General features: G+C 35.0%; 1 protein-coding gene across 4 annotated transcripts in view; it reads right to left on the bottom strand.

Moving 5' to 3' along the window:
- LOC127411721 (uncharacterized) overlaps window positions 1-11,651 on the bottom strand; it is a 33,871-nt gene extending 22,220 nt beyond the window's left edge. For 2 of the 4 annotated variants that reach the window (XM_051647425.1, XM_051647424.1), the window contains exons 1-2: window positions 11,520-11,651; window positions 1,835-1,900 (exon numbers count right to left, since the gene is read on the bottom strand). In XM_051647425.1, coding sequence (XP_051503385.1) covers window positions 1,835-1,900; window positions 11,520-11,601 — 148 coding nt within the window. In that variant the 5' untranslated portion in view covers window positions 11,602-11,651. Of the gene's footprint in view, window positions 1-1,834; window positions 1,901-7,843 lie in introns of all 4 variants that reach the window. The other 2 variants (XM_051647426.1, XM_051647427.1) reach the window with 2 other exon arrangements.
- Window positions 11,652-12,405: the final 754 nt, after the last annotated feature.

The raw sequence follows: 12,405 nt of genomic DNA on the forward strand, positions 1-12,405 counted from the left end.
ATAAAAGCGTGAGTGTTTAAAAAGAGCATGATTTAAATATATTACTGTTGTATTTCAAATTAAAAGTCAATAATTATAATATTAATAACAATTTATTATTATTATTATTGTCATCATTAGTATTTGTTTATAATTTATAATAATATTTAAGTTGAATGGGTTCCAAAAAAATAACTGTGTGAATGAAAAGTGAGCTGATGTCTTACAACTAAATTGAAAAAAAAAAAAAAAAAGATCTGAATCCTTTAAAGTCCAGACACAAGTTAAAAAAAAAAAAAAAAAAAAAAAAAGAAAAAGCCACTGTTTTTTTTCTACTGATGACTTATACTGGAATTACTGTTAATTTTGCTGCTACATTATCCAGTATACTAGTTAATAATAAAGTTTTTTTTTTTTTTTTTTTATAAGCTATACATTTATATTGAAATAATGTGTAGTTAGAGGTTTGTGTTTCTTTACATATTAAAGAGTACTCCCAATTAGTTCCACACAATAATGTAAAGATATTCTAAACTGATAATGCAAAAAAAAAACAACACTGGTGTCGGATCGGGATCGGTATTAGCCAATACTGAGATTTCCGATATCGGAATTGGATCTGAAGAGAAAAAGTGGTATCGGTGCATCCCTATAATGGAGTCTGCAGCTCTGTCAGCCTCGCCAGGAATACATTCAATTCCTCCACTGGCTGCCAATGTTTTCAGAGCGGATATAATGCACCTATGCAAAGGCAATGATCACACCTTCTCAAGAAAAATATGGGGGAGGAACTCAGACTCCCCATATGTAGCAATAGAAGAGGTACTCATTATTGGTTTCAAATTTGAAATAAGAAAATAGTCTAAAAATGAAAAATAAAATGTTACAGCTATCCCCTTAAAATTAAATACAACATGCTATAAATTGCCTTCCCAAGCAACACAACTATACCAATAAAGTTTAGTGTTTTGCAAACCTTTAAAGTCTAAACTAAACCATTATTTTTATTGCTAGGCAGCACAAAAGAGATCTTTAATAAAAGTTCCATTTCATAATGTTTTGCAGCACATCACAATTGGGGTACCTTTTGCAGACTTTGATTTTTCTATTGTTATTGCGAATTAAATTTCACATTTAGGTGATGAATTCGATCTAGAAAAGCAGACAAGATAAAAATAATTGGCATAAATTATCTTTTTGTTCTTATCTTTTACTTTGTCATCATTTCCATTTAAAACACTTTGAATTACCACTGTGTATGTAATGTGCTACATAAATACACTTGCCTTGCCTAATCAAGGAACAACAAATCAGCAAATTCCAACTTCCACTGATTACGGTAGTTATTTAATACTGAATATACTGAAACACATTTGAGTAGATTTGTCTCACCTCTTAACCAGTAGCAAAACTATGGCTGGGTATCGATATAGATTTCTTGATTCAATTCCAATTCACAAGCTCTTCATTGGTTTCGATTGAGATTTTGATTCAATTAGATTTAATGCCAATTAATCTGGGTATATTTCAATTACAATGTCCATTTTATCCAAAATTCTCTCTCAGCTAATGCTGTTAACAGGGCCCCAAACTATGCAGTTCGATTACTTTTTATTTAAAAGATAGATCTTGTGATTTTAAGAATCAATATCCGGATTCTTCAAATAAGGATCAGGATTCAATCGGAAATTCTATATTTTTACCCAGGCCAACTGAAAACCATTTATTAACACAGCACTCACAATAACAGCCCCTCTAAAAAGCACAAACACATCTGTATTTAGCACATTCAGTCAGTCCAACAGTAAAGTCTTTTTGTTAAATCAATAAATACCATTACCTCAGAAAAACATACCTTTTAAAAGCCTGAGATCCTCCAGAACTTGTGTCCCAAAAAACACTTTCAAGATACTGTCAAGACCTATTCAGAGAAAAAAAATAAAAATCAAGTCAACTTGACTATGAACAGACTGAACATACAAAGGTTTACTGCTCATAAAGGGAGTTTAAATCTAACAAACGGTGCAATGTAGTTTAACTGGCGAACTCAATCAAAAAATCTTTTTTAACTAATTGGTTTTACTGATTCATAAATTGGCCTGAATCTCTGAATGAGCTGGAGAACGCATAAAGTAAATCGGTACACACAACTCATTGTGGAACAACAATTTCCAGCTCATTTTGCATCAGAGGTGACCACATGCAATGCGTGAGTCAGTTGGGACTCAATTAGGGCTGAAACGATTAATCAACTTTATCGACAACGTCGACAATAAAAAATTGGCGACAAACATTTCCACTGTCGAATAGTCGTTTGATCTCATTTAACGTAACGAGATCACATTAAACTCTAATGATGACCTGTGAGAGCAGCACTGCAGTTCACGCCTGACTGAGGAGAGGAAGAATTACACAGATCACGGTCCCGATGCACTCTAAACTTTCCAAACAGCTTCAGGTGATGTAGATCGCAAAGGAAATTATACAAAAATACAAATAAATACAGAAGCACTCTCGTTGTGAAATAAAGCGGAGCTGGAGCTGCCGTTCCGCTTCAGTAAAACTTGCATGTCAGAATGTCTTTAAAGGAAACACCCCGGCATTATATCTTTAATACATCCTTTATTACAGTTCAAATAAGAAGGAAGCAGGTAATGTAAACAAGTACAAACTCTGAAACTGCCGTTTCTCTGTGCAGTTAGTGCCCTTTCCGAGTCACGTGAGGTGACCCGATGTAAGGGGGAGAGACTGATGGTGCATTCACGTCATGTCGGAATTACCATATTACAAGATTCCGACTTGTAAAAAGCATTCACATCTTTGTAGATCTCGTAATTACAAGTTGTAAACTCAGAATTCTGTGGAGGCTCCGATTTGACAACTGTGACGTCATGTGAAAAGAACCAATATGGCAGCGGCCTCAACAGTCAAAAGGTAGTAAACATATTTCTCTTTAATATGCTATTTTATCATGCCACTGATGCCTGGAACATTTCTTTATGTTCTTAAATATTACTCCAAAACATATGGAGGTGAATTAATATAGTGATAAACATATTACTGTTATCAACAACAAAGCCGTTTTGGTGTTAAAACTGTTGCTATAGAAACTAATAACTTACGAGGTCTGTGGACGTGAACAGCTCTGAGTAGAACCTCCGAGTTGCCATATCGTAATTACGCTAATTCCAACGTGACATGAATGCACAATAAAACTGCACCCGGCAGAAGCCCACTCTTGCGCGGGAGGCTCATCCCAGATGTTGCTGCAGCTAGATGAAAAAGTGATGGCTTGCAACGTACTGAATCATAATATATGCGTTACAATTAGGGTTGCTCAGATAGCAAAATTTTGTTTGCAAGCCGAAGAACACCATCCCAACCGTGAAGCATGGGGGTGGCAGCATCATGTTGTGGGTGTGCTTTGCTGCAGGAGGGACTGGTGCACTTCACAAAATAGATGACATCATGAGGAAGGAAAATGATGTGGATATATTGAAGCAACATCTCAAGACATCATCCAGGAAGTTAAAGCTCATCACAAATGGGTCTTCCAAATGGACAATGATCCCAAGCATACCTGCAAAGTTGTGGCAAAATGGTTTAAGGACAACAAAGTCAAGGTATTGGTGTAGCCATCACAAAGCCCTGACCTCAATCCGATAGAAAATCTGTGGGCAGAACTGAAAAAGCATGCACAAGCAAGGAGGCCTACAAACCTGACTCCGTTACACCAGTTCTGTCTGGAGGAATGGGCCAAAATTCCAGCAACTTATTGTGAGAAGCTTGTGGAAGACTACCCAAAATGTTTGATCCAAGTTAAACAATTTAAAGGCAATGCTACCAAATACTAACAAAGTGTATGTAAACTTCTGACCCACTGGGAATGTGATGAAAGAAATAAAAGCTGAAATAAATCATTCTCTCTTCTATTATTCTGACATTTCACATTCTTAAAATAAAGTAGTGATCCAAACTGACCTAAGACAGGGAATGTTTTCTATGATTAAATATCAGGAATTGTGAAAAACTGAGTTTAAATGTATTTGGCTGTAAATGTGTTATCTGAGAATGTTGAATATAATATTAAATATTTTAAAATATCAAAAAATCCTTAAAGCTTTATCTGAGAAGCAACATAACATATTTTGGACTTATATTCAAGATATACAGTATTATCTTAAATTAAGTATATTTTGTCTTTAATGCACTGGCAGAAGTATTAACAAGTGAAAAATACACTTATATTTAAGATACATTCTCTTAAAGCAAGTCTAAATAACTTATATGCTGCTTCTCAGGCAAATGTATCTTGTTATAAGGATTTTTAGATATTTTGAAATGGAAAACAAGACAAAACACTTGATAACAGTGGGATATATTTTTTTTTTTTACTGAATTACACTTAATAAAAAAAAAAAATTTCTTTAATTCAGTGAATGTCATTAGAGGTATTTTTAAAAGATGATTTTGTCCTCTTTATTGTTAGTAAGCACGTTTAATACAACCTTTTAACTCGGGGCACGTGCGAAATAGTCAGTTAAAAGCTAATGACTAATCATTGCAATAATCGGCGAATAGGCAAATAATCGTTCTAATAATCGTTAGATTAGTCGATTATCAAAATAATCATTAGTTGCAGCCCCAGACTCAATGTTCTGATCAATACAGTAAATGGTAAGAGTAATTTGTAAGTAATTCACAAATAGCGCATACACCATTTTCTAAAAATCTGAGTTGTATGTTGTTTGAATTCCAAATAGCAGTGTGCTGGTATCACATTTTGATGACGTGATAGTTGCTGAAACTTATCGTGGTGTACGGTTTTCTCACAAAATCTATTTTCTTTAATAGACAGTTTAAAAATCTTTCATTTGAATAGCTTGCATCACTTACCACTTCATAAATCATATTCACTTAAAATCACCTAGTACTGTATTTATAGCATGTAGAAGCCTTGATTTTAATGGCAGCGTTTTAGTTGTCATGTTGCACATCTCAAGCAGCACGACATGTAATGAATCCAAAGTAATTGTAAATTACAGACTTTGCTTTTCGCTTTTGTTATAAAGCTTCTTGAGTGCCAGGTGATGTTTCTTCAGTACTAATTTTCATGTGCCACCGCAGAGGAGAACCACAAAGAAAGCATCTGGCCATAAGGCTGTTTAAAACTTCCGAATTAGGATCGGTTGACATTATTGATAGGACTAGAAACTAATTTTAGACTCTCTGATTCACCTTTCATTGCTCAACGGACATGTCTGGGATCGGTTAGAATACTTAACTGCTGCAAATAAAGTAAACAGAAACCTGACGCAACAGTAGTAGACTTAAATGAAATGCTGTCATCATCAGTTTTCAATATAAATGAATTTTTCGATTAATTGTGCAGTCCCAATGTTACGTGTGAAATGGCCTTCACACACAAGTTATCCATATTTGCCATACCACCCCCACTGCATCGTTCTTAACTGCTGAATTAAGTTTGTTGTCTTTTAACATTCTAACATTTAACACACTAGTGATGACATGATAGTGAAGTCTTAAAGCAGGGTATCTGCAGGTTTGAAGGAATGAAATTTAAGACTAAGGCAAAATAAAAGAAACATTTAAGACCACTATCGCAATGAAAAAATGGTTTAAAAACACATGAAATAATTAATTAACAGGTCAATACAAAACCACGGCATTACCTAATGTTAACATGCATTAATACATATAGACAGTAAAAGTTGTATAGAAATTAGCATTGAGTAAGTGATGAAAGAATTTTATTCTTGGGTTAACTATCACTAGTAAAGTCAATACTCACCAGATACATTAAAAATATCTGTTTTCAAATATATTGAAAAGGTTAACAGATTAAATAATAAGAGAGAACCTTGCTGCATAATCAGTTATTATGTATATTGAAAACATATAATATACTATATATTATGGATAATATATTTTCATATTATGTATATTATTCATATTATAATATCACTATTATTGTTAGAGCTTGGCAATATGGCCAAAAATATTATCACAATATTCTTTTTCATATCGTTCGATATTGATATTTATCACAATATACAGTGCATTAAAAAAGTATTCAGACCCCTTCGTTTTTTCACATTTTGTTATGTTGCAGCCTTACGCTAAAATGCTTTTGAATTATTATTATTTTTCCACATCAATAAGCACTCCATATTAGGGTTGGGCGATATGTCTTAAAAAAAATTATATCTTGATATTTTTCAGCCTATTGACGATATTCAAGATATATCTCGATAATTATGTGTTTGCTCTAAAACGGCTCAAATTCAAGTTTTTTTTAATCAGAGGAACCATCATTTCATCCAAACTGAATCTACTTGGCCATTGTAGCCAAGTAGATTCAATATTAATAATGAATTAATATTTTTAAAGACATTAAAAATCTATTTAAAAATAATTTGTTTTTCATTAAATAAACACAAGGGAGAATTAAATTCAATAATTTTCATTGATATGCACTTTATATTTATATTTCATTTAAGATGATACATAGTAGCTTAAAAGAAAGCTACTATGTATCTATATATATATATATATATAAGTATTCTATATATACTTTATCGAATAATGTGCATCTATATAGTGCGTATTGTATACTGTACAGTGTATGTTATTATTTGTATATTGTGTTGTGTGTAATTATGTGTATATTAGACTTTAAATTGTGTTGTGTTAATTTGATGTTATTGTAAATTGGTATATGTCTCATCACTGTCACGACTGCTATGTTGATCGGAACTGCACCCAAGAATTTCACACACCATTGCACTTGTGTATATGGCTGTGTGACAATAAAGTGATTTGATTTGAAATATGAATTACTTAAAATATCCTTCAAATGTTTTTACTGAGCAAAGCTACTTCACTGACTTATTTTTGAATCCCCAGTTGAACATTGCATAATACTAAATTATTACTGTGGGACACATCAGGTTTTATTATAATAATATAATACCGAACTATCATTATTATTCTGATTATTAGATTTGCATTATACAAAACAAAAGTAATATATTTCTGTCCTGTTTACTTCATCTTCACCTGGGGGCTTTCATTTTGACACCGAAAGTGCTGTCGTATTTATTTTAACTTCACAAGGAGTTTTTATTTGACAGAAAAGGCAATGTGTATTTGACAGTTTACAATGTTCCGCATTTCCTGAAATGCTGTAATCGTCTCCTTCTCTGTTATACGATGCCGCACTTGAAGATTTGTATAATAGCTTGTAACTGTTACTAATGTTTGGATATGCACGAAAGCTTGAACCTGCATTACTTTGATTTCATAATGCACGTGAACTGATCTAAGATGACCGTCATGCGCGTGCACAGTTCAGCGCGTCACCAGTTTGTTCTGAATCACACACACAGACCGTGGTTATCTGTCTTTAAATCACAGCCTTTTGTGGATTAATAATCACATATGACCAACTCGCCATTTTGATGTTATTTTGTTGAATTGTGCAGCCCTGAAGAATCGTGAAATTAGTCTACTGATGCGCTCTTTATGAAACTTAATGGGCATATGAAAGCACATTAAAATCATCACAATTCACAATATTGGTCAATTTTACATCGTCAGCAAAATTATCTCGATTATATCACTAATATCCAATATATTGCCCAGCCCTACACCATATCCCATAATGACAAAGCAAAAACCACATTTTTTTTTTAATAAATTAGCAAATTTATTAAAAAGAAAAAACTGAAATATCACATTGACATAAGTATTCAGACCCTTAACTCAGTACTTAGTTGAAGCCCCTTTGGCAGCGATTACAGCCTCAAATATTTTTGGGTATGATGCGACAAGCTTTGCACACCTGAATTTGGGGATTTTCTGCCATTCTTCTCAGCAGATCCTCTCAAAATCTGTCAGGTTGGATGGGGACCGTCAGTGGACAGCCATTTTCAGGTCTCTCCAGAGATGTTCGATTGGGTTCATGTCTGGGATCTGGCTGGGCCACCCAAGGACATTCACAGAGTTGTCCCTGAGCCTCTCTTGCATTGTCTTGGCTGTGAGCTTAGTGTCATTGTCCTGTTGGAAGATGAACCTTCGGCCCAGTCTGTAGTCAATCTTCATTTCATCTTCGTTTCATCAGACCAGAAAGTCTTGTTTTTGACAGTCTGAGAGTCCTTTAGGTGCATTTTTGCTTTCATGCACTGAGGAGAGTCTTCCATCTGGCCACTCTGCCATAAAGCCCAGATCGGTGGAGTGTTGCAGTGATGGTTGTCCTTCTGCAAGTTTCTCCCATCTCCACACATGATCTCTGGAGCTCAACCAGAGTGACCATCGGGTTCTTGGTCACCTCTCTTACCAAGGCCCACTCTAGGAAGAGTCCTGTTTGTTCCAAACTTCTTCCATTTAAGAATTATGGAGGCCACTGTGCTCTTGAGAAGCTTCAATGCAGCCACAATTTTTTTGTAGCCTTCGCCAGATCTGTGCCTCGACACAATCCCGTCTCTGAACTCTGCAGGCAGTTCCTTTGACCTCATGGATTGGTTTTTGCTCTGATATGCATTTTCAGCTGTGAGACCTTATATAGACAGGTGAGTGCCTTTCCAAATCAGGTCCAATCAATTGAATTTGCGACAGGTGGACTCCAATAAAAGTGTAGAAACATCTCAAAGATGATATGAATGTTAAAAGATAATTTGTTCATTTTGAAGCATAACGACAGCATAACATTTTTACATTCATATTATTTGTACATGTTGTTCCATTCAGATACGTATGGGGGCATAGAAGACTTTGTGACTGTGGAATGATACTGTATGAGTGTTCAGGGGTATCCCTGACAGAAAATTTTGAAAATGTAAAAGTCTGAATGGACCATATTTATATTTTCATTAAAGTGAGAAAGACTAGGCTACAAACTAGTAATTTTATTGACTTTCCTTGTCATCCATGCCAGAGATGATGACATCTGGTTAATTTCACAAAACTAGAACAGAAATCCGTTTGTTTATTATTGAAGGCTCGTAACATGCTGATTAATAAAGCTACATTTAGAAGGAAAAAATGGTATGGTCTAAAGGCACTTTGGAACCACGCTAACTTATGCAGCGCCTCATGTCTACTCACATGCGAGGAAAAGAGGCAACGCGTGAAGAGCAGGACAGGGCATAAATAAAGCATGTTCAGTGCTAGAGAAAAATATTCAAGACTACAGCGCAGAAAGAACAGATCTGGTGTACACGGCACTTTTTGTTTGTTTTTTTTCACGCTGCTCACTAGAGACGAAGAGAGGATGCAACCGTCGTAATGATGTCTTGCAGTCCGGATGGAATCAATCTGGGGTCCGGACCCTGAAACCACTTTTTATTTTATTTTTTTTACAGTGAATGTGTCATAAGGAGCCACTGCAGTTACCAAAACCAGTGCAACTGGTGATGCTAAATCACAGAAAGCGGTTTCGACCACCGACATTAAATGCCGAAGTAACTCGAGGAAGAAATTATGAACAGGCAGTGAGGATTCTTCTGATTTTACATGGATTGTATTCTTAAAGTAGGCAATTTCATATTGTTGCATTTTAGCTTTTGCATTTAATCTTACATGAGTTCTCTTTACAAAAAATATATATATTAGAGAATCTTTGCCTCTGTATCACTTTTTAAAAAGAAACAACTTAAGTTAAATATTTTATGGTTTTTTTCCTTTGCCAAATTTTGATAATTTAAAAATTATCACTGTGACTTACAGTGCACACCGTATTTATGTCTTTGTATCAAAGTGCCTTCGTATACCAAAAACGGTGGTGTTTTTTGTAATCCTCCTGTGCTATTGTTAACAGTTTTAAAGTATCTAATAATGTGTCAGACTGAGTATGGGTTTATAAAGAACAAAATCTGATTTATTCTCACATCCGATTTTTTAGACTGACTGTTCAAACTGCATGTTATATGTGGACAGATCAGATTTTTTTCTGTTCAGACTGCAGTTGCTTTTGCTATAGTAATGATGCAAACTTTTGTATTCACCATACGTGAGAGTTTAGCAATGGACATTTCCATGAGGGCACTGGGCAGCATCAAATATGACATTTGTTGTAGACAACGGCTTAAAAAACGAAAGTGGTGGATCAGGCTTGTAAAAATCGGATTGTTGTATTTTTGTCCTGTTCAGACTACAGAAACCTAAACGGATTTGAGTCAGATCCTTTTTTGTTCTGCATTTAGATGTTGCAACTAGGGATGTCACTATTGATTGCTTTTGTAATCGAGTAATCTAATGATTATTCTGACGATTAATCAAGTAATCTGAAAAATGATTTAAGAACTCTGAATGCAAGTTGTGGAGGTGAAGTGCTGACTGTAAGTGAAGTTTGATGTACTCTACGACTGAATAACAACCAAATAATTGAGCAAACAATAACTAAAGTCAACAGAGACACAAAGCATATCTATAAAATAACACATTTATATAGGCTAATTCAAGTTGACAGACATGGACTACTCCAGGTGTGCCCAACTTATAATGCAAGAAGTAGTTCAACACGATCTACCCATTTCAGTTTAGAACTCAAATATGGGAAAACAGGCCATGGAAATAATCATTTTAAAAAATGTTCTTTTGTGAAACAATGTCCGCCCACCAATCTTGTTTACCGAGAATGTTCTATTCATGGTTAAAAAAAAAAACTATGGAGATATAAAACCCATTTTATTTGGTTGTTGTTGTTTTTAACCATCACTATAGGCTGTGATTGAGAGATGTACTGCTGGAGCAGATGAGGGTACTGGTGCACTTATTACACTCCATGCAAAATCACATTCAGTTCCTTCTACACTAAACACAGGTTATAATTTCCCATGCGAAGAAGTCAGGTAAGCCTGTTTTTTATGGTGCACTGAAAGGTTGTCCAAAACCAATGTCCTTACAAATCGTTGCCAGTGAAGTCATTGACACTGGGCCACAGTACTTGTAAAGTGAATGCAATATGTGCGTTTGCTCAAATATCCACAAGGAAATATTTGGATGGAGGGGGGAATTATCTGTTAAAATGATCAAACTTCTTATCAAATTTCGGTCTGTTCCTCACAAAGCCATAGGATGACTCCAGAAGACTTTCGTAAAGTCACATGACTCGTCTGAAGCACACCAGTAATAAGCACTTCTTCAACAATAACATATGAAAACAAATCACACTAATATATATGGACATGACCATTGTGTCAATCACTCACTCTAGATGTTAAACTAGTCGAGAGAAAAACAAATCTCCTCTCAGATGAGGTACGTGAGCGCGCACATCGCGAATAACTCCATATTAATGACAATCCGCTCATATCTTAACGAGGAATAAAAGAAACGCATCACAGGCAAACGAAGGAGCAGATAATTCCGTGTTTAATATGTACTGATATTCACACATTTCAAAGGTTTGACCTAATCCTGACGGTTAGCGTGTTAGCATGCTAACTCCGGAATTAGAGCGCACATTTGTATTTAACCGACGCTGAAGAAACACTTTAAACAGACCTTAATGATCTTACCCACACAGTGAATGAGTTTCGACCGCAAGCAATCCGCGTCCTGCTGAATAATAAACCTCTCGCTAGTGCATGAACTCGCCATTGTCTACTATTGCTGTACACGGCGATGCGCACATTGAGCGCGTGTGCGAGCCCGCACAGTGTCAGCATGTGACGTCATGACGTACTCGTATTCGCAACATAGATTGATTTTTCTCAAAATAATGTATCATTTTACAGCAAGAAACACAGCAAACAATTTATAGATATCGTGCTTGCCATTATCCTATCCAGTATACACCAGACCTATTTTAATAATAAAGCACCATCAAAACAACTTGAGCTGAAACCTCAACTTTCATCTCATTTTTGGCGTTAAAATTGCTTGGATTTGAAGTTTTAATATCTATTTAGATTTCAGAGACACTGTTTTACACAAGTTCAATTTAGTCAAAACGAATGATGGAGAAGTTGAGGGGTTAAGTCCACCAAGTGGCACTGTTTATCCATAGAAATAGAAATAAGCTAGTTCAGGTCATTTTTATTTTTTATAGCGCTTTTCACAATACATATCATTTCAAAGAGATTTATAAAAAATCACAATGTAGGCTAATGTCTTAAATGTCTGAAAGCCCATAGTAAAGAGCTTTATAGAAAAGCATGCCTTAACGTTTTAAATCAAATAAGCACTTATAATGGCAATTCACCAGACTTCTGTGTTGGGTGTCAAAAAGTTGTGTAAAACATTACATTTTGATTGGCTGTAATCGTATGACAGTTACAGACTTAAATAGTTTATTAATTACTTAATTACTTTAAATTAGGCCTGCATTACTTGGATTTCATAATAGGCTATTGTTTATGTAGAATGTATGTTCAAATGTACGTCAGTTTGGGTTTCTGCGAC

Source organism: Myxocyprinus asiaticus, chromosome 21 (genome assembly GCF_019703515.2).
Source record: "Myxocyprinus asiaticus isolate MX2 ecotype Aquarium Trade chromosome 21, UBuf_Myxa_2, whole genome shotgun sequence".
Lineage (NCBI taxonomy): Eukaryota > Metazoa > Chordata > Actinopteri > Cypriniformes > Catostomidae > Myxocyprinus > Myxocyprinus asiaticus.